The sequence below is a fragment of the Nicotiana sylvestris genome, chromosome 6 (assembly GCF_000393655.2).
Source record: "Nicotiana sylvestris chromosome 6, ASM39365v2, whole genome shotgun sequence".
Classification (NCBI taxonomy): Eukaryota; Viridiplantae; Streptophyta; class Magnoliopsida; order Solanales; family Solanaceae; genus Nicotiana; species Nicotiana sylvestris.
Window position 1 is genome coordinate 49,584,119 of NC_091062.1, and position 22,624 is coordinate 49,606,742.

The 22,624-nt window shown below is 35.2% G+C and overlaps 1 protein-coding gene across 1 annotated transcript; it reads right to left on the reverse strand.

Annotated features, from left to right (window-relative positions):
- Positions 1 to 6,363: 6,363 nt before the first annotated feature.
- On the reverse strand, positions 6,364 to 10,659 carry LOC104229249 (uncharacterized). The gene is made up of 5 exons (XM_070147931.1): positions 10,169 to 10,659; positions 8,631 to 8,835; positions 7,890 to 8,439; positions 7,081 to 7,691; positions 6,364 to 6,877 (listed from the first exon to the last, which is right to left on the reverse strand). Exons 3-5 carry the CDS (start codon positions 7,918 to 7,920, stop codon positions 6,419 to 6,421), a joined length of 1,101 nt encoding a protein of 366 aa, XP_070004032.1. The 5' UTR covers positions 7,921 to 8,439; positions 8,631 to 8,835; positions 10,169 to 10,659; the 3' UTR covers positions 6,364 to 6,418.
- Positions 10,660 to 22,624: the final 11,965 nt, after the last annotated feature.

Genomic DNA, 22,624 nt, shown 5'->3' on the forward strand with positions numbered 1-22,624 from the left:
AGGGTCTATGTGCATTTATCATTTTACCGATTTTAGTTATGGCTTTAAGAATTTAATCTTTGAAACAGATCACATGTGTGTAAATCCGCTTTATTTGGGGCGCTAAAATCATGTCACGCGTACGTGTATACAATTAATCGCGCTTTATTAATTTAAGATTTTTTCGCCCAAAGTTGCGCGAACACATTCCTTGGTTTTATTTTTGAAAATCATAATCATATCATACGAACGTGTACATAATTACGATATATTTGTTACGAGAATGTGCTTAAAGGCATGCTAGTATTTTTTGAGTAATTCGGTGTTTTGGATTATCGAAGAAATAAGTCAGTGTTTAACCTAAAAGCCTTGGTGCACTGCGACTTATTTCAACCAAAACCTCATTCTTATCCCAAGCTTATATCCGATTTTCAATAGGGATTTTTACCTTCCTATACCATATATGAAACCTTATTACCCTCAATGTTTAAGGATTGTGTTAATTACATTTCAGCATACCAAATTACCATTTATATACCACAATTCAAATTAAGGGTATAATTAATGCTTCATTTATATTAGGCGTCAATTTATGAGCGTATATTCTCCCATTTTCGTTTACCTGCGTCTCTCTCCTCCCACCCCCCACACCCCCTCACGTTTTACCTTCAGTTAATTCCCCCATTTTCGTATACTCTCCTCTCACCCATGTTTACCATCAATTACCCACGATTCTACAATTTTCTTTTCCAGTTAATTTCACAAAATCCTATTTTGAAGTTGCATCTGTTTTTTCAAGTCCCAAATCATGAAAAAAATCAGCACTGCAAAAAAAACTTCAAAAGCTACATTAGTTGATATCCCATCCTTTGATTTGGGTGTTTTAACCCCAAAAATGCAAAATCGACACATGCAAGTGAACCTACTACTAGTATTTCATCTCCTAGACAAATCCGTGCGGAGATGAGAACCAAGCATTTGCACGATGTTGATACTGGTGGAGGTGATAAACCAGTCGAGAAACAACTCAAACGAAAGGGCAAAGAGTTGTGTGTAGATGATGATTTTGTTGAACATTCCCCTAAAATTTCATCTGTGAAAAAACCCAAGGTCTCTCCTTCTTCATCAAAACCGAAAAAGAAGAAACCCTCCAAAAAAGTACCAAAATTGGTTTACAAAAAGATTTTGGTAAAGGTAAACACTAATTATTTTTCTTTACAGTTTTTTAGTGTGATTTTAGTTGTAAAAATCTGTTGTTCAAGTGTTTTTTGGTAAAATGTGGAATTGTCCAAATTTTGTAGATTGTTTGTTTCAATTTTGTAGGTTAATTGTTATTGTGATTTTTAGACAGTGCATAAATGTAGTCATTTTGTAGTTATTTTGTAGTCTGCTGGATAAATTGTAGATAAGGTATATTTTTTACTTTTGTATGTTGCTACATTTACCTTCATACTAACTACAATTAATCTACATTTTGTGAGTTACTTGAACTAACTGTTATATTTTTGTAGTTATCGAGCTGTGGTTACCCTTTTCTTCCTTATTGTTTTGAGATAATGTTTACATGTGTAGATGTCCTGTATTGTTTTGTAGTTATAGGTGTGGGTAGGTTGTTCTTCTTTTAGTTATATTTTGTAGTTATCATGTAGTTATATGTAGATTACTGCTTCTTTTTTATGCTAACTACTAATGTTCAATAATTTTTTATTTTCTGCAGAATGGCCATTACTTTGCACCACAAAATGTTGATTATTGTGTGCTTAGATTCCATAGTTTGTGTCATCCGAGCATACCTAGCCAGATAAAAGCTTTACTCTCTCCAAATGCTTTAAAGCTTTTCCAAAAAACTTGTTTTGGTTACTTATTTGGTCTCCCCACAATCAGTATGCAAAACCAAGCAATTCATCTTCTGATGAAGTATGAATTGTCAAAGTCTACTAACTCATATTTTTCAGTACTATTGAAGGGTGAAATATTGAATTTTTCCTTGAGAGAATTTGGGTTGATTACTGGTCTAAATTATGTGAATAAGTTTTCAGACTATGGTTACACTTCCACTTATGTTAGCCATTTAATGACTACCTATTTTTCGAACAAACAAAGGGTTGAAAAGTGGCATCTGAAAAATGTAGTCACAAATAAAGCTTGGGCAAACGATGAGGATGCAGTGAGGTTGTGCATTCTTTATCTGTTGAAATTTTTTGTTTGTCCTTCTGATAAAGACCATGTGTCTTTCATAGACAAGTTTATGTTCTTTCTGATAGAGTCTGGTAATTTTGAGTCATACCCATGAGGTATCAAATCCTTTAAGCAGGTTATTGAATCTGTCCGACATCGTCTTAATTCCCATGTACATTCTTATCAGATACGGGGATGCTCATTAGCCTTGCAAGTGTGGCTATATGAGTGTTGCTCGTCCGTCAGTACGGAGCTTGCTACGAGGTGTTCTGAATCTATACCTCGCATTTTAAGATAGTCAGCTACAAAGGGCCAGATTTGGTTAACTGCAATTGAAGAGAAGATGATCAAGCCTGAGTGGCTCAAGGTATATTTTTTCACTTTTGTATGATGCTACATTTACCTTCATAATAACTACAATTAATCTACATTTATTTATTTACTTGAACTAACTGTTATTTCCATCATTCAGTTCACAAGCATCACTGAATTTGGAGAAGAGATTGGAGTGCTTAATCTGCCAGACAAGATTCAGTATGAAGATGCACATGGTGCTCAATCATCACATGTTCCAATTGTTGCTACTCCAACATTTGAACCCAAAGATACAGATTGTCAAGAGGATATTGAATCTGTGACTAGCAAGCTCAGGAAGTTGGAAAAGAGGATTGAGCAGGTAATATAAATAACTACAATATAAAGACATTTTTTGCTACAATTTAACTTCATTCCATAACAATTATTGTATGTTATACATTGTAGTTAATTTGTAGTATAATTCTATATTGAGCCCTGTTGGTATTGCACAAATCTTTGTTAAATTGTAGTGGAACTGTAGCACTTTGAATAAGATTACCAACTAATTATATATTTAATTTTCAGGTTGATGGAAAGTTAGCTGAATTTAGGAAGGCTGTTTTTGAGGAACTCACAAGCCTTCGAGAGTTCATAGATGTTTTTGTGAAGAGTGTTTTGAAGGTGATAAACATGAGATACGATGTGGACGAGTCAAAGGTAAGAATTGACATATATTTTTGTAGTAAAACTAATTATGACATATGAATCAAATATACTCAAACATACTCAAAAATTGTAGTTTGCTGGTAGTTCAACCAAAAATAAAGACCAACAACAAGGAGAGAACAACCAGCAATTTCAGTTCAATATTGGTGATCAAGTGCATGCAAGCACAAACAATACAGGTATTTATAGAATTCCTTCAGACATATCTACGAACTTCAGGACAACATTATCTAATTATTATAACCTCTTTTTCACTATGTTTTGCAGCTGCTATTTCTCCGGAACATATTCAAGCACATGTTGACTTATATCCTGATTTTCAATAAGCAGCTGGGGCATATAAAGCAGGTATACTATCATACTTTCATTACAATAAGGTTACAATGCAAAAATTTTATAATTCACACTTTAAATACAAATTCCCACATATATCTACAATTCTCATTTTTTAAATTATTCATTCAAGCTGAAGTTTCAATAGAACATCTCCAAGCACATGTTGAGGAAGAACCAGAATTTGAAGGAGTAGCTGAGGCACAACAAGCAGGTATAATATCGGAAGCTCATTATATTCACTTTATATCAACAATATTGTGCATAACTACATACATCTACATTTATCTTCAGAAGCTGAAGTTTCTCCTGGGGGTGTGCCAACAATGGTTAAGGAAGAACCAGGATTTCAGGAAGGAGCTGAGGTAGAAAAAGCAGGTATAGTATCATAATATACTTTTGAAGTAGTAAATTTTTGCTTATACAATTATACAATGCTGTTAAGTATGTTATTTTATATGTAACAGATATTGAAGATAACGTTCCACAGTCTCCAATTCACGGTGTGACTGTGAATGAAGTTGTTCCTGAAGGTTCAGGCATTAACAAGAAAGGTCCGGCATTGGATGACTTTGAGTTGTCCAGACAACTTAACACAATTGGTCATGTATGGCGAGACCATACCAGATGAAGCAACCCCTATTCATCCGGGTAGAACCAGGCAACCGGGGAAACATGCACGATCACCTTTCACACCTTTGTATAGTTCTGGAGGCAGCACCTCTGTCGGACCTAAATTTTTCTACCTCAAGCACCCCTTCACAACTGTTATAGGTGAAAATGTAGATGTTGATTTGATAGAAAGGTTCACCAACTAGTTATACCTTCGTAGTGACAAAGTATCTAAGAGGTATGAATGCTTAATTTTACACTTTCATTTCACCATTTTTAAACTTTAAATATGTAATTCATTTTGTCATTTTTTTTATTTGATATTTTTTTGTTATTACAAGAGGAAAGAATACTTTTCCAAAAAGGATAACCAAATCAAGCCTTGGTTAGACTTTGATTGTGAAAAGGTGGATAAGAAGGACTGGTTTTATGCCTTTGCTCACCCAGGACAAGTCATCAATAACACGGTAAGTATAAAGAACAGAATCCTTCACAATATGTGTTTTGTCTTCAGCTGTATAGTGTAATTGTAGTTATATTGTAGTTTTGTCTTCAGCTGTGTAGTGTAATTGTAGTTATATTGTAGACAAGATATATAGATTACTATGTTTTGTCTTCAACTGTTGAATTTGTTCCTCTGTATAGTAGCTAAAGTGTAGCAATATGTTAGATTATTTGATTAGTTCAAATTGTAGTTTAAGTTGTAGCTGTTATGTAGATAATTTTGGTTACTTTGTATCTTATAGTAGACTTTATTTTATTTTACAGCACATTGATGTTATTATGTATTATTTGAGAAAAAGAGGCAAGTATGGCCCCTACAACGACACTAGGTTCACAAAAACCGATTGCTTGTTCAGGACCAAGATTGAACGAATCTATGACAAGTTCAAAAGTTCTCCACCAGAACTTAAGTATTAGGTTGTTAAATCAGATGATAATGTTGCAGAATATATCCTTGGGTATAGACTTCTTGCTAATGTTGCCTGGGATGTAGTTGACTATGTCATCATGCCTGTGAACATTGTAGATAATTTCCATTGGTTGTTGCTCGTTTATAGCGGACAGGCAACTTTATGTTTATGATTCCATGGTGTCTTCAAACCGTCATAATATTGTTGAATCATTGGTTGATAAGTTTTCAATCATTATCCCTCTGTATTTGTCTTGCACTGGTTTCTACGGGAAACGTAATGACATTGACTTCAAGACCACAAAGGCATACATTGAGAAACCAGTTACAGACCCTCTCAACATACAGTGGATGGTTGCGGAGATTCCACAGCAAAAGGAAGGATCACAGTAAAAAAATTATTCTCCCTTTTTATATGTTTAATTATTTTATTTTAATTAATTCTTACATAATAAAAAAATTTGATCTTATGCAGTGATTGTGGTGTATTTGTGGCGGCTTTTGCGGAGTATGTTAGCCTTGGAGATTTGGCAATCCCAAAAGAAGATCTTTCTGATATCGACCAACACCGTATACGCTATGGAGCTCTACTATGGGACTGTGCTACAAAGAAGCAAGAAGATGGGTCAATCAGTGAAAGTGAGGTTACATGCAGGCTAGTAAGGAGGAATGGTGCTCCTGCTAAAAATGAGAGGACTAGAGTACAGAGAAAGAAGAAATAGAGTTTTGTGTTCCTAGTTTAGTTGATGTCATTTTGTAGTTGAAGTGGAATACACTGTAGGAAATATATCATTTTGGTTGTTTACATCACTTTATCTTCATTACATTAAACTCGAGTACTCTGATTTGCTAGAATACAATTTGCCTTTAATCTTCAAGTAATTTTTATGAAATACCTTCAAGTTCTAGGTAATTTTTGTATATAACTGTCATTTGTAATTAAGGTACACAGCCAAAATATGAAATAAATACAGGAATCATATAAATAAATTATCCACAATTAATCTACAAATCATCTACAAATTATTAACAAGACAACAATTTAAATACATTTAAACTATATTTTAACTACAAATCATCTACAAATTATTAACAGGACTACAATTAGACTACATTTAAAGTACATTTTAACTATAATCTGGAAACAGTTTACATTGAATGAATTCTTCATTAGTATTAGTTGTTTTGTATATCGTAAATATTAAAGTTTAACTATGCTATAAAAAAGACAAATTTAGATGCCTGACAGAATACATAAAATCATATTAAACGCAAATACACAAATTGTAGTATACTTCATAATCATCTTCAAAAACTTGAACGATTACACAAAAAAATCAGATAATTTGAACTCACTAACATTTATTTTGAATAACTATTCTAACTACATGATATTCTTTTCTTTTTGGGCGCATTCTTGCAAGTTCTTTTGTTATGCCCTTCACCTCCACAATTTTCACATGACACCTTGTACTTCTTTGAGTTTATTTCATCAAATATTTTATATCTTTCCTTGTGAGATCTCCCTGGCTGCCTTTTATCTCCCGCCGGTGGCTTTACTACCTCATCCAAAATATGTTGTGGCACATCCCATTTGCTTTCATCAGGAAGAGGATTTACTGGCATTTCATAGGTAAGCAGAAGGCTCTTCCTTGTGTAATACGGAGAACAATAGTTTTCGTATGTTTCCTTCCTGTGCCTTAATGCTGCCAAAGCATGCGCACATGGAAGTTCATCAAGTTGGAATTGTCCGCAGCTACATTTCTTGTTTTCTAGACACACAATATACCGCTTCACACCATCTAACACAGTATGTATATGATCTGTTAAAGCCCTCACCTACAATTGAAGAACAAACAGAAATAATAATATATCAATCATTAAAAAGGATTATCCACAACTTACCTACAAATCAGCTACAAATACATTACAACTTATCTACAATCTACAATTACCCACAATTTGACTATAGTTTATCTACAATCTGGAAACAATGCATATTAAGCAATTTATTTTTTTTGCACCAAACAAACAGATCTTACCCTTAGTTTCTGAGATAATGTATTGTTGTCATCCAATTCTTTGTTGAATTTGTACCCAAGGTATGTGAAAGTACTCTTTGCCTTCAATAACTTCTCTTTCGTCCAACGTTCAAGAAGCGTCCTCATACACTCTAATAGATCAAATATTGGCAGCTCTCTTGCCTCTTTTGTTACAGCATTCAACGACTCTGCAATATTTGATGTCATAGTAAAAGTTCTATTCACCGTTGCATGTACTCTTGACCATCTATGATAGCCAATATCATATAGGTAAGATTTCACACGCGGGTCTACCTCTTCAATCTTCAACATCCTTTCATTAAATTCATTCAGAGTGTATGACCATGTTATAGCAAAGTACAATTTATGTAATTGTAAATGTCCCTTCTTGAATTTGGACCTTATATTTGTCCAAATATGCCACATGCAAGAGTAGTGTGGCATGCCCGGATAGACAATTGATGTTGCCTTCAGTATACTCTCATTCCTATCTGAAACAACACACATTGAAGGTCTTTCACCATATGCCTCCTTGAATTGCTCAAAGAACCACTTCCAAGACGCGTCGTTTTCAGAATCAACCACAGCATATGCCAAGGTAAATATAGTACCTACATTTTTAATTCATAAAATATTAATTGGCAGCCCTGAAAAGGTATATAAAAATATAATTAGATAACAACTACAATATATATTCAGAATATAGACAATTTATCTACACTTTTTTCCTGTAGCTACAAAATAACTACAATATAACTACAATTTAACTACATTTTATAGAATGCCTACAAAATTATTACATTATTTACCTACTGCATCCATGGTGCTTGCTGTAAGCATAATCCCCCTGTAGGCTGACTTTAAGAATGTCCCATCAACCACTACTACTGGCCTACAATGTTGCCAACCACTTATTGATGTACAAAGAGCAACAAATGCGTATAAGAAGCAATCATCTGCTGCCTTATTCAATTTAACAACAGAACCAGGATAAGTCTCCTCAAGAATATAAAAATATTTGGGTAATTTGCTGTAGGAGTCAGACGGATTCCCTCTCAAAACTGTAAAGCCTTTTCCTTGGCTCTCTATGCTTGCATGTAGCTTAGGTTCAGTCCATGTTCGGATAACTTGTCAGTTTGTATGTCCTTTAGTGTGTAAACAGTCTTAGGATCAAAATACTTTGGAACGACCATGCTACCAACTATAGCTGTAGTACGTTTGCGTTGTATGAATGTTTCGTCCAATAAGGAGCATGTGTGTTGTTGGCTGAAACTCCTTATCTTGAACATTGCCGAATCATTAATTGACGTTGCCTTGAAGTGCCATTTACAGTTTTCAGCAACGCATATAAGCCAGTAGCTACAAAAAAAATACAATATTTAATACATGTTATTGATGTAGAAGCAACAAAAAGGACTGATTTAACACAAATTCGTTAAAAATTATAATTAACTACAGTTTAACTACAATTAAACTATAATTTATAAAAACCACATATCTTCACTAAAACACTGCTTTTACTGATATATTCTCCACAAATAAATCCATGCCTTCTATGACTAGATCTTTTTACTCTGAATTGGAACTTGTGCATCACAGAAAAATTCTTCATTGCAGCAGCTACAGTTTGCTTGCCCTCATAAACTTGTCCTTCTTCAATATATGTTTGCATAGATTCAGTTATTATTTCACTTTGATATTCCTCTATAGCTGGTGAGGATGGAATTTCAAGTAAGTTTAGAGATCCAGACGAACCTGCAGCAACATAGAGATAAATGTAGTAACTATATAGATAATTTTGAAAACAACATTGCTTTATGAGCTTCAGTACATTATTTTTTGTAGTTAATTAGTAGATAAATGTTGTAATATTGTAGATAACACAATAACTCTCTGCAATGTCGAATTAAACATACCTACACTTGTGCTATCGTTGGTGATTGCCAATTCCATATTGAAATCTCTTACGCTTATACATAAAAGATACGAACCTAAGTTCTTATTCTCCTTTTTGTTCTCCATATACACACGAACCCCCATATCATTCCTAATCTCCATTGAAGTACAATTATCGTTCACAATGTATTTGATTTCTACAACTTTATCTGATGTATTAATCGATAGTTGTTCTGCAATTGTAGAAATCAGAATTCCGTAGCTTGCATTCTCATCTACCACAATGGCATCAACTTCAAAATCTCTAAATTTGCCATAGTGATCCCAATTTCCATTCAATTTTAGCATTATTGGGATTTTTGACATTATTTCGTGTAGTTGAGAGAAAAAAGATGAAGAACAGATATAGGTTCGACAATTTGAGTACTGAGGTCGATGAAGAACAATTTTGAATTCTACAATTTGTATTGCGCTGTAGAATTTGTAAAAGCAATTTGAGTACTAGAGCTTCTGAAGCTTGCGTTGTTTTAGAATTGTAGTGAATGAGAGAATTACGCAACAATGAGATCTCTTTCCGTTTCAAAATTCGAATTTAATGTGGAAAGAATCAAACGCAGATTTCATGCCTTCTTTTTAGCGCGTTTTAAATGGCAGAATCTGCCTAATTATGAATTGGTATATAAATTGTAGTAAAAGTGTGGACTGTGCGGGTAATTAACAAATTATGAACATTATTGGTAATAAGGTTTCATATATGGTATAGATAGGAAAAAATCCCTTTTCAATACCAGTGGCCCATTTATTTGGCCCAAAATTCTATAGCAACTAGCCTACACGTCCTTAGCTCTAACAAATTTCAATTTTTTGTTTCCCTTTTAGCTAATAAAGGAAATAATATTCTTCTATGTATACATATGACACCAGATTATAGAAATAATATGTATATATATATATTCATGACTTTAACACACTTGCAACTACATACTAATAAGAATATCATTTAACTTAAACAATCATAATGCAAATAAAATTGTAGTAGCAAATATCATGGTACCAAATTAAAGGATCAAATTAGACTTTAAAGCATGGCAAAAATATGGCACGCAAACAACCTGTACTACTCACAGCTAACGAAATTTCTTTTGCTATATCCAAATGCATTGAAGGATAAAAGATTAGATTGGAAATTGACCTCTATATTGACTGGATCAAACTTTACATTTCTATAACTCAACCATCGAGCCAAGAACAAAGACAATGACCATAAACCTTTGCCGGCGGCAACCTCGATGGACCACTCGAACCACAAACAGAACCAACAATATGTAACCTCGAAGCTCCAAAATTCCGATACTAGCACTCGGTGGTTATGGAGTTGTTTTGTGAGGTGTGTTTGGACTGATTTTCGCTGCTGTATTTGGGAAGGGATTTGAGGTAGTATTTGGAGGTTTTAGTGGCTGTTTTCTTGTGTTTTCAGGTGGTCTTTGTGAATGTTAAAGGCTGGTTTTAGAGCTGGTATTTACGGAGCATTATATGGTATTTTAAGGGACCTTTGGACTGGTTTTCATGCAGGAAGAATACTGCTTGTGTTGAAGAAAGAGAAGCAGACCAGATTTTTTTTGAATCTCCTTCCTCTAAATCTCCTTTTTTTTCTCTTCTCATCTTTATAAAGAAGAATAATGGTGGTTATTAAATCTTGTGGCCAGAATTTGGAGTGGGAACGTGGGATTAAAATAAAGAAGAGGAATTGAGACGTGACTGTGTGTGCTAGTGTAAAGTGACGTGAGGGAGTGGGGATCATAGGGTTGGGACGTGAGTGTGTAGGTAGTGATTAGTTAGATTTGAAATTTGTTAATCTTTTGGTTTTATTTTCAATTTTTTTCTTCTTCTTTTCCTTTTTGTTTTTTCTTTAAAAGATAAAATATAAAGATAAGACAATAACTACCTAATTTTTAGACTAAAATAATATAGGCAAACTATTCTAATACACTATAATTTAAATGACATCCAAAATATATTAAAGCTAAGCTAACTTATTTATTATAATTCTAATTTAAAGAAACCATACTTTTTGTAAATTTTTCTTTTTCTCTTTATAAATGAATAAAATTTATACTATAAGCATGTGAATATTTTTTTGTAATTTTTAGCTTTTCTCGAATAAAACCTATTAAAAATAAGATAAAAGTTTAAAATATCAAGATTAGACTTAGAAAAAATATTTACACTAAAATAGTATAGAATTCGAGTGTGGTCAAAAATTAGTTGTTCACATATACTACTATCATGTCTTACCTACTCGGTACTTTATTTGTATTGACGTCCCTTTTGCTTGGGGATGCTGTGTTTCATGCCCGCAGGTCCCGATAGATAGATTAACAGTCATCCTAGTAGGCTATTAGCTCAGCGGAAGGTGTTGGTGCACTCTACTTGCTCCGGAGTTGCTTATCTGGTCAGTATGATTTGGACATATATTGATTGGTATGGTGGGGCCCTATCCCGTCTTTTATGACGTTTATGTACTCCTAGAGTCTTGTAGGTAGATGCCATGTTTATGGATACTTGTATTATCATGTCGGCCTTATAGGCCCGTATGTCGCATGCATAAGCTTCTATATCATGTTGGGTCGTTACATGTCGAGTATTCTCTTAGGTTTTATTCTAGTTATCCCACAAAATCTTTTCTGGCTCATTTACCTATGATAGAATGGTATGAAAGATACGTTACGTTGGTACTCGATTGAGTAAGGTACCGGGTGCCCGTCGCAACCCATTGGTTTGGGTCATGACACAATTACTACCATTGTTGTGCTGACCCAACACCACAGAGCTGACCTATTTCTTCGGATACTCCTTGTCTTTACTCTAGGGTAGTACTTCTCCCCGTCGATGTGCAATGGTTCCAATCACAGCCCAGGTGCAGATAATCCTAGCACGAACCACGTAGTCTAGAAACTCATAAACCACCGCATTTTTTCTGAAGCACCCACTTTCTGCCGCAACCACGATGCCCACGCTGAATAAACCTTTTGTGAATCGGAAGTTGTTTCTCCAACTCCCCTTGATACTGAAATGTAGATTCATTACTAACGCAGAAACATCGTAATCCCCAATATCATCTCATGCAAGATCTCAGACCTTAGCCATATATAAATTTCGGAAACCTTCCAATACCATATATATACATACCTCAAGCCAAAACTGATGTAAATCTGGCTTTGCAATCTGAATGCCGCTAATAGACTCCCCCACTTGGCGCGAAGCCATAGAAAACAACATCTGATTATCCGCAAAACTAACCTTCACAGCTCGCATAACACCAATCACAAGGTACTCCAAGTCATCTACTGAGCGCACGTTCATTCTCGTATCAGTCAAACTCGCTTCCTTCATTGCCTTAAATGATAACATGTACCTTACATTGAGTAGAAATCCCATACAAACCACAGTCTCCAATACCACTAACTATCTTCAATCAACATCTACCTCGTGACCCCACCACAATCTCGATGACGAGCCAACCAATCAAACCTTCCCAAGCTCGTACTCATCCACCAGATGTCGGAACATGCTACATTCCCATGGGAACAACTGAATAGTCTTTCAATACCTCTGTATCTTCAGTCTGGACGACACGTTGAGACAATGTTTGACCACCCTTGGCTCCCTCGTAGCCCATCTGTAGCATCACGAACCAATGGTGCATAGCGGACTTTGAGAGCGCAATATCATACACAAGTGGATGTAAAGGAACATAAGTTATATGCTTCGAGCTGAATCAATGTTGCACGATAAGGAATGAAAGAGGTGTAATTTCATAATAGTTTTCGTAGCCTCTCAAAGATAAGTACAGACGCTCTGTACCGATCCGCAAGACTCTACTAAACCTGCTTATGACTCATAGCACATATGAACTTAGAGCTCTGATACCAACTTGTCACGACCCAAAATCCCTTCGAAGGGGCCGTGATAGTACCTAGTCTCTAAAACTAGGCAAACCTAACATTAACAGAAATAACGATAATATTCACTAACTTCGAATTAGATATCTCTGAACAATTTATAATTTCCAAAACTAGTAGTACAAGTCATAAGCCTTTCTAGGAGTAGTTATACAAATTGAATACATCACTATTCCACAACAAAAGGAAACAATTGAAATATGTACAATTGAAGGTGACTCCGAGGCCTGCGAACGCAGTAGCAGGTTTACCTTGAGTCTCCACAGCAACAATCCGCACAGCCACTAACGATCAAATACCTAGATCTGTACAAAAATATACAGAAGTGTAGTATGAGTACACCACAGCGGTGTCCATTAAGTATATAGACTAACCTCGGTTGAGTAGTGACGAGGAACAATCCAGACACCTACTGGTCTAATAAGCTAAACAGGATATGATAATAATTAACAAGATAAAGATAACAAAGTAATGCCAATAGTAGGAAGAAATCAAATTACAAACAGTAGGGGCAATAATGGGAAAACACGGATGGTACCGAAAAGTAACCAAGTAAATTAACACCAACATAGCTGAAATATAGACAAGTAAAATGTGCTCAATTAAGGAAAGCAATGTTAACTCAACCAATCACATCATTCCTAATACACAATTCCGGCCATCCCATTCCTCGAAGTCTCATCAATCACAACTTCCAAACCTTTAACATACATGACACCTTGTGCCAACATATTTCCCTTTCACTTTGCACGTCAAAGATCCACGTGCTACTCGGTACATAATATCTATGACAAATGCTAAGTAAGATATTCAAGAAGTTCTATTTATATATCATAAAGTAAATTTACAGTTTCTAGACCAAATAGGAAAACCAGTAAGAAAAGATGAAGTTATTTTTTGAAATCATTTGAGTGAAGAAAATAATATTTTTTAAATAGAAATACAACATTGATAAGCTATTGCCTTTAATATAGAATTGATTAAATTAAAGCTTAACAGAAATTCATTTTTAAGAAAAGTATAACCTCAGACAGGTTAAGGGGGTTTAGTTGAGAAACCAGTTGAAATAAAATATAACAAATATTAGAAATAGTAGATACTAAAATATACAACGAGTTCTAACTTAAAGGCACACAAGGAAGCATGATATTAATTCCTTTATTTTAAATCACGATATTATGAATGATTCAGTAGGGCAGGAGGAAATGACTCAACGTAGTAAATTTACTTTGAAAACTAATTCACTAGAATAATAGTACTAGGAAAAGAACTCAGGAAATGACGACAAGTTAATAAGTCAATGAAAATAACTCGATCCTCAAAACTCAATGAATACTAGAAATACAAATTATCAAAATCTTGCACGAAGGAACTAAAGTCAATACAGTAAAACAGGGGATACCAAAATACAAGATATGTTACGACGCGCAACCCGATCCCACCATATAATATCAATTCACCCTTATTCCTCCTCAATATATCATTCTTATTCCTCATATTGCGGCGTGCAACCCGAGCCCACCGTACAATATCAATATCATAATAATAAACATAATATGTTGCGGCGCGAAACCCGATCCCACCATATAATATCAATTCACCCTTATTCCTTTTCAATATATATCACCCTTATTCCTCCTGTTGCGGCGTGCAACCTGATCCCACCATATAATATCAATTCATCCTTATTCCTCCTTAATATACCACCCTTATTCCTACTGTTGTGGCGTGCAACCCGATCCCACCGTGCATAATTTAAATCAACAACAACGAATCAATAACTTAATTACAAGAATTTCTACCACCAAGAGTATGAGTGCATGGAAACAAGAGAATCACGCAAAAATCAAAGGAATACAACAACCTTTACAAAATAACAAGACATGTAAGGCACGTGATAACTACAAAGCCAACCACAACAATTTGGACATATAGCATATATGCATAAAGTCATAGAGGAACTTACAATTAAGAAGTAACAAAAACAATAAGGAAGACAATCACTTCAATTGAGGCAAATAAGGGTCAAATAACAAGTAAGAGGTAAAGAAGTACTAACAACATCATATAGAGCATGTAGAGGTGAAATTAGTAAATAGGAAACTCAATCATATTAGAACAACTTCCTACTTAGTGAATTTAAGGACCTAAGAACCCTAAAAAGAAAAAATTTCCACAAATAAATCCGAGCATACACTCGTCACCTCGCGTACACGGACTACAATTAGCATAGAAGACTCAAATCTTAAGGGGAAATCCCCCACACAAGGTTAGGCAAGATACTTACCTCAAAGAAGACAAACCGGTACTCTAATATGAACTTCTCGGGTGAAAAGACCTCTGGACGGCTCAAATCTACCCAAAATAACTTCAAAGAACAAATAAAACTCATAAGAACCTATTACGGATCATAAAGTCTCAATCTTTATCAAATTCAAAAATTGTTCCAAAATTCGACCCCCGAGCCCGCACCTCGAAACCCGACAAATTTTACAAAAATCGAATACACATTTCGATACGAGTTCAACCATACAAAATTTATCAAATTCCGATACTATTTGGTCCCTCAAATCATGATTTTTCATTTTAGAAATTCTCTTCAAAAACTAATATTTTCCTCAACCCAAAATACAAATTAAATGATAAAAATGAAGATAAAATCATGGAATACATTAAATACTAGGTGAAGAATACTTACCCAATCGAATTGCTTGAAAACCTCACAAAGAATCGCTCAAAACCGAGCTTTACAAGTCAAAATATGATAAAAATGGCCTAACCATCGATTTAGAAGATATATATTCTACCCATGCCTTTGTGCATCGCGAACGTGGAAAAAGGATCGCGTTCGTGAAGAAGAAGAGTGGAAGCTACCTAGTTGTGCTTCACGAACGCAGCAAAGGTGCACGATCGCAAAGAGGAAAGTGAGGCTGTCCAGAAAGAGCCCTTCGAGAATGCGAGGGAAAGAGTGTGAACGCGAAGAACAAGAAATGGAGCCTACATGAATGGGGGAGTATAATCGCTAACGCGATGAAGGATTTCGAGGGAGTCAGCAACAACACTTAGCGAATGCAAAAGTCTATTTGCGATCGCGAAGAAGAATACCAGAAGGCAGAAAACATCAGTTCAAAAATAGGAGGAATTGACCCGTAGCCCACCCAAAACATACCCAAAGCCCCCGGGACCTCATCTAAACACCCAACCAAGTCCTATAACCTAACACGGACTTGCTCGAGGTATCAAATCACATCAAACAATGCCTAAACGACGAATCATACCATAAATAGAACTTATGAACTTTCCAATTTTCCAACTTCCAAAACTTGTGTCGAAACCTATCAAACCAACCCGGAATGATGCCAAATTTTGCAGACAAATCCCAAATGATATAAAAAGAGTTGTTCCAACTCTCGAAATTGTATTTCGATCCCGATATCACAAAAGTCAGATATGGGTCAAACTTCTCCATTTTTCAAAATTTCAACTTTCCAATTTTTGCCAAAATGCTTCAAATTATCCTACGGACCTCCAAACCCAAATCCGGACGTACGCCTAATTACAAAAATACCATCCAAGTCTATCGGAATCATCGAAACTCCAATCCGAGGTCAAATACTCAAAAGTCAAATCTTGGTCAATTCTTTCAATTTCAAGCTTCTCAAATGAAAGTCACTTCTAAAAATCCTTTCTGAACTTTTCAAAAATCTAAACTGATAATGCACGTAAGTCATAATACACTGTGTGAAGCTACTCGTGACCTCAAACAGCCGAACTGAACGGAATTATTCAAAATGACTAGTCGGATCGTTACAATTCGGCTCCGCTGGCTGGAAACCAGTGAGCCGCTGCAACATATGCAGGTAATCTACTCCCATATAGTATCTAAGAGCATGCAGGTAAGCTACAGGTAATCCATCAGCCGGCAGCCCGAAAAGAACCTACATGTCCTCAAGTGTGATGGTATCCTCGCCAATGGGTAGATGAGATGCGTGCGTCTCCAGTTGCTATCACTCTATCGTAGCCGTGATTAACGCCCAGTCAAGCTACAACTGGTCGATCTATATGATCCTGTAAAAACCCGTATCCTGAAGGCATCCAACTATTCGGGGATGGAGTGGGTGGTCCCTAATGAACTCTCACATATCATCTATATGTCTAGGGTGGAATGTCTGGGACAGACACTGCCCATCCCAGATGTGTGAAGACCTATGGTTGCCTAGCAATAGTAGCTCTCAAGATGTAGGTCGGGGATGCATAGGGGGAACCTCCATGACGATGTCTGTAAATTGAACAATATTAATTAAAGTATTTTTCTTTTTAATTGCTTAACATCTTTAACTATATTGTAATATCTTTTATATTAATACTTAATCGATAGTTTTACTATATTATTGGTTAGGTTGATATATTTTTATATTATTATTTTATATGTTAGTTTATTATATTATTTTATATGTTAGTTTATAATTTTATATGTTTGTTTCTTACTTAGCTATTTTTTGGGTATAATAGTATTAAATAATTAACTTTCATAACTATGCATGATATAATTAATAAGTATTTATATAAAAATACTTAGTTTGACAAATTTTCTATATTGTTGTTTTTTATGTTATTTTCTTATATTTGTTGACTAAAATTCGAGAGAGTTTGTGTTTGAACTATCATATTTTTCAGATATTTTTGGTGTTAACAGATAATTAAATGATTAATTTCAATAATTACAAAGATAATTTAGTAATTATTCATATAACAAATACTTAGGGTGATAAATTTTCTATATTAATATTTCATATGTTTGTTTCCAACATTTTTCACTAAAGTGACACTGCTCTAAATGGCCATGAACAAAGTCAACTACCATTAGCTAAAAATTTTGATCAGTTTTACTACGCTAAAGGGTATTACATTACAGTTACGGGCACTACATTACAATTACGGGCACAACATAACACTAAAGAGCACTAAACAACAATAAAGTCACATATTAATATCCGTACAACAATAAAATCCAAATAACATTAATTATTCATAAAATAACAATTTGTCTATTTTACTAATTTTTTAGCACATAAATAATTTAATCCGAATAAAAAATAACAAATTAATTAAGTCAAAAACAATCACGAAAAAACATAGACCACAGTAAAACATTACTAAGAAACATTTTTATAACATTAATTATTCATAAAATACAAATTTATCTATTTTACTAATATTTTAGCACATAAATAGTCTAATTCGGATAAAAAATAATAAATTAATTAAATCACAAAACAATCACGAAAAAACATAGACCACAGTAAAAAATAACTAATAAGCATTTTTTATACGTGAGTTTTACCAAAAAGTAAGACAGAATACCTCGATTTAAAATTATTTGAAATGTGAAAATTTGATGATTTGGGGCCGAAACGAGCAATCCACTACGTGATAACTCCTTAGATCCGGTGTTAGCTTGCTACAATACGATGAAGATACACTTTTTGTGGGACGGGTGGGCTCCAATGGGGTTTTTTTGCTTTAAAAATTGGGGAGGGGATGGGGGTTTGGGGGTGTGCACTGGTTTTCTGGTCGGTGGAGGAGATGACCCGCTTTTTAAGTAGGATAGCGCATGTAGACAAGTCGCTAGCCTTTTTTGAGTTCAAATTAATAACCGCGATATACCCTAACGGACAAACGTGTTGTTAAGGTATAGCACGGTGAATAACCGCGCTATATATAAAATGGTAACCATTTTTTTTCACCTATTTTTGTCGTTTGAGTCCAAAAGAAACACACTTTGGTTTCGGACTCACGGATTTACCATATGTGACACCCCTCTTTAACTACCAGTAAAGTTGATTAAAAATGATTTGCATAATCAAATAAATGAAAGTCTTTAGTGATTGTTTGTACCTTTTATAGAAAAACGTATTTAGTATTATTTATAATGGGATTATTTTAAATACATTTAAAAAATTAAAATTCATCGAGAAGAGTAGTAATATTGAGTAACATTTTATTCATATTATGTTCTGTTTTTAATATAATGTTGTTGCAATATTTTGTTTATTTGTTCACTTTTTAAAATGTAAAATCGCTTATGAAAAATCATATATACGGAACTGTGCATCTGCTTAGTTAGACATGCTTCCAGCTCCCCCTACCAATGTCCTGAATCACCATCTTGATCAAGAGTCTCCTCTAACCTTTTCTTGTTCTCAAAAATCCTTAGATTCCTCCCTTGCTATAGGTAATATACACATCCAGCTAGTATTATCATGTATATAGCAGCTTGTGCACTTCCACCACAGGCATGAACCTTAGCCCACTCTAGGGTTGGCAAATGGGGTCGCATCGGATACGGAACGGGTTGAAATCGGGTAATAAAAAAACGGATAAATTATCCGATCCGACCCATATTTAATGCGGATATAAAACGGGTTAATCGACAGATAATATGGGTAACCATATTATCCATGACTTGTAGAATATGATCACTTTTGGGACAATTCCTAATCGCCCAAACATGAGGGAACCCCAATTTGAGGCTTTATAAATGCAAAAGTTAAACCCAATGTTATCCATTGGTTATTCATTTAGACCCATATTTAATTTTTATCCATATTTGACCCATTTTTAAAAAGTTCATTATCCAATAATATGGCCGGTTAAATATTTTCTTTTAATTATTTTGCCACCAATGCCCCACTCCAACTCCCTTGTCCACCTTTTAACAAATTTATTATTAATTAAAAAAATAACTGTTTAACTAATTTTCCCTTACTAATATACTTTCTTGTCTAATTTATATTTATAAACATCTTTTTTAGAAAGATCCTTTAAAATAAAAATCCTATATCTCATAGCTTGAAAATAATATAAAAATGTGTTAAAACCTCTCTTCTATTCTTGATGCATCAAACGTGTAAATGTCACGATCCGAAATTCCCACCGTCGTGATCGTGATGGCGCTTAACATTGTACTCGCTAGGCAAGCCAACGTTACAAAATATTTTACCTTTTTCCTTTATCTTTTATCAATTTACAAGTTAACAAAATTAAATCAGCAGAATAATTGCGGAAAAACAGAATTTAATAGATTATCTTAATACAAATAACTAAACTGTAATAACACTCCACCCAGAACTGGTGTCATAACTTACAGACTGTCTACGAAAACAACAAATAATAGTCTGAACAAGGAAATATACATCTGTCTCGAAAGTAGATAAAACTGAAAGAAATAGGATAGAAGGGGATGTCAGGGCCTACGGACGTCTGCAGGACTACATTGGGTCTCCAATTGACTGAAGGCAGCCACCCAACTCTACTCACAAGGTCTGGCACCCAAGATCTGCACAGAAAGTGAAGAGTGCAGTATCAATACGACTGACCCCATATACTGGCAAGTGTCGAGCCTAACCTCGGTGAAGTAGCGACGAGGCTAGGACACAATAACCAACATAAACCTGTGTAGTTAAATAATATACTAATAGAATAACAATAACAGACGCTAAACAAAAATTAACAGGAAGGGGCAACATCCTGTGGGGGTACGAGAATAAGGAATCACAGTAGTAACAGAAATTAAGCAGTTAATGCACTTGAACCGATAACAGCAAATAATCACAACAAACAGAAAATGCACGCCATCACCCTCCGTGCTTTTACTCTCAATCATCACCATGCAATCAATAATAGAAATGTGAACGACATCACCCTTTGTGCTTTATCACTCTACCTCACCATATGAATAATAGAAATGTGCACAGCATCACCCTTCGTGCTTTATCTCTCTTCCTCACCATATGCATCAACATAAATGTAAATGTGCACGACATCACTCTTCGTGCTTTATCACTCTTCCTTACCATACACATAAGTATGAAGGTGCACGGCATCACCCTTCGTGCTTTATCACTCTTCCTCACCATACGCATAAGTATGAATGTGCACGGCATCACCCTTCGTGCTTTATCACTCTTTCCTCGCCCAAATAATAGAAACAATAACATCCCGGCAAGGGAATCGGCTATAACCAATCTTGTTTTAACAGTTAAATTCACAATATAAGTCTCAGCTTGAGTCAACACTCAACAATTACCCAATAACAAGAAAATATAACCAATCTTGTTCAACATGAAAAGTAACCGGATTAAGCATAAATAATACGTGATAAGAGACACAATGGTTACAAGTATAAGGCTCATTAGCATGATATGACCCAACAACAACGTATAGATACTCGTCACTACACCTATACGTCGTACTAAACAATTAAACACGTAGCAAATAAGACAACAACACATATTCCCTCAAGCTAAGGTTAGGCCAAACACTTACCTCGATTCCACGGCCAAACTCAAGCCTCAAATACCGCTTTCCCCTTAGTTTCCGCTTCCAATCCGCCCGAATCTATTCATAATTTACTTATTAACATCAATTGAAGCTAAAGAAACCAATTCAAATGATAAATTATAGATTTCCCAACATTCTTTCCAAAAAGTCAAAACTCGACCCCAGGCCCGCTTTGTCAAAACTCGAAGTTTGGACCAAAACCCGATTACCCATTCACTCCCAAGCCCAGATAGTAATTAGTTTCGGAATCCGACCCCAAATCGAGGTCTAAATTTCCAAATTTGTAAAATTTCCAATTCCCCCAAAATCCCTAATTTCTACCCTTAAAGAACAAGATTTAGGCCTAGAAATCTAATGGGTGTTGATAGAAAATAAAAGAGATGAGTTTAAGAACACAAACCTATGATTTGGTATTGAAATCCCTCTTCAAAAATCGTCCAAGGTCGGTTTCTATGGAAGAAAATTGAAATTTTGGTCTAATCCTGACCTAGGTTCTGTTTTAAAATCGCTGGACAGGTCTTCTTCGTGTTTACAAAAAGCCTATCGCATTCGCGAAGCATTGGCTAGAAGAGCCTTCGCGTTCGCGAGGTACTGTATGCGTTCACAAAGGTTCACAACCCCCCCCCCCGATCTTCACGTTCGAGGGCCGTTGCCCGCGTTCGCATAGAGTATTTCACCCCTCCCCTATGTCCCTGCCAAAATGGCCTTCGTATTCGCGATAGAAAGGTCGCGTTCGGGAAAGGTAACGCCCCCAACGCTCTGCTTTCGCGACCTGTGCCTCTCATTCACATAGATGGAATTTTCTCTTAGACAATTTTACACTTCGTGTTCCAGACCTGTGCCTCGCATTCGCGTAGAAGGAATTTTCCCTCAGACAATTTTACTCTTCGCGTTCGCGAGAGTTCCTTCACGAACATGAAGAAGGATACATCTGTGCACCTGCAACATCAAACAGCAGAAATCTCCAAGTCCAAAACATCTCGTAGCCTATCTGAAACTCACCCGAGCCCTCGGGGCTCCAAACCAAACATGCACACAAGTCTTAAAACATCATACGAACTTGCTTGTGCGATCAAATCGCTAAAATAACACCTAAAACTACGAATTTAGAATCAAATCAATGAAATTCTCAAGAACACTTTTACAACCGAGGGTCCAAATCACGTCATATAAACTCTATTTCTTACCAAATTTTACAGACACAAACTTAAATACCATATTAAAACTGTACCGGGATCCGAAACCAAAATACGAGCCCGATACCATCAAAATCAAGCATCGTTAAATTTCTAAAAACCATTATATTTCATGTTAAATAATTTTCTTCAAAAATTTATTTCTCG

What these genes read in the sequence shown, in the direction of transcription:
- LOC104229249 (XM_070147931.1), bottom strand. Translation starts at nt 7,920, where the DNA reads ATGCTTACAGCAAGCACCATGGATGCAGTAG. An exon ending in AAGCACCATGGATGCAGTAG is followed by an intron (nt 7,692 to 7,889) that starts GTAAATAATGTA and finishes TTAAAAATGTAG; the next exon opens with GTACTATATTTACCTTGGCA. An exon ending in CATTATCTCAGAAACTAAGG is followed by an intron (nt 6,878 to 7,080) that starts GTAAGATCTGTT and finishes CTTCAATTGTAG; the next exon opens with GTGAGGGCTTTAACAGATCA.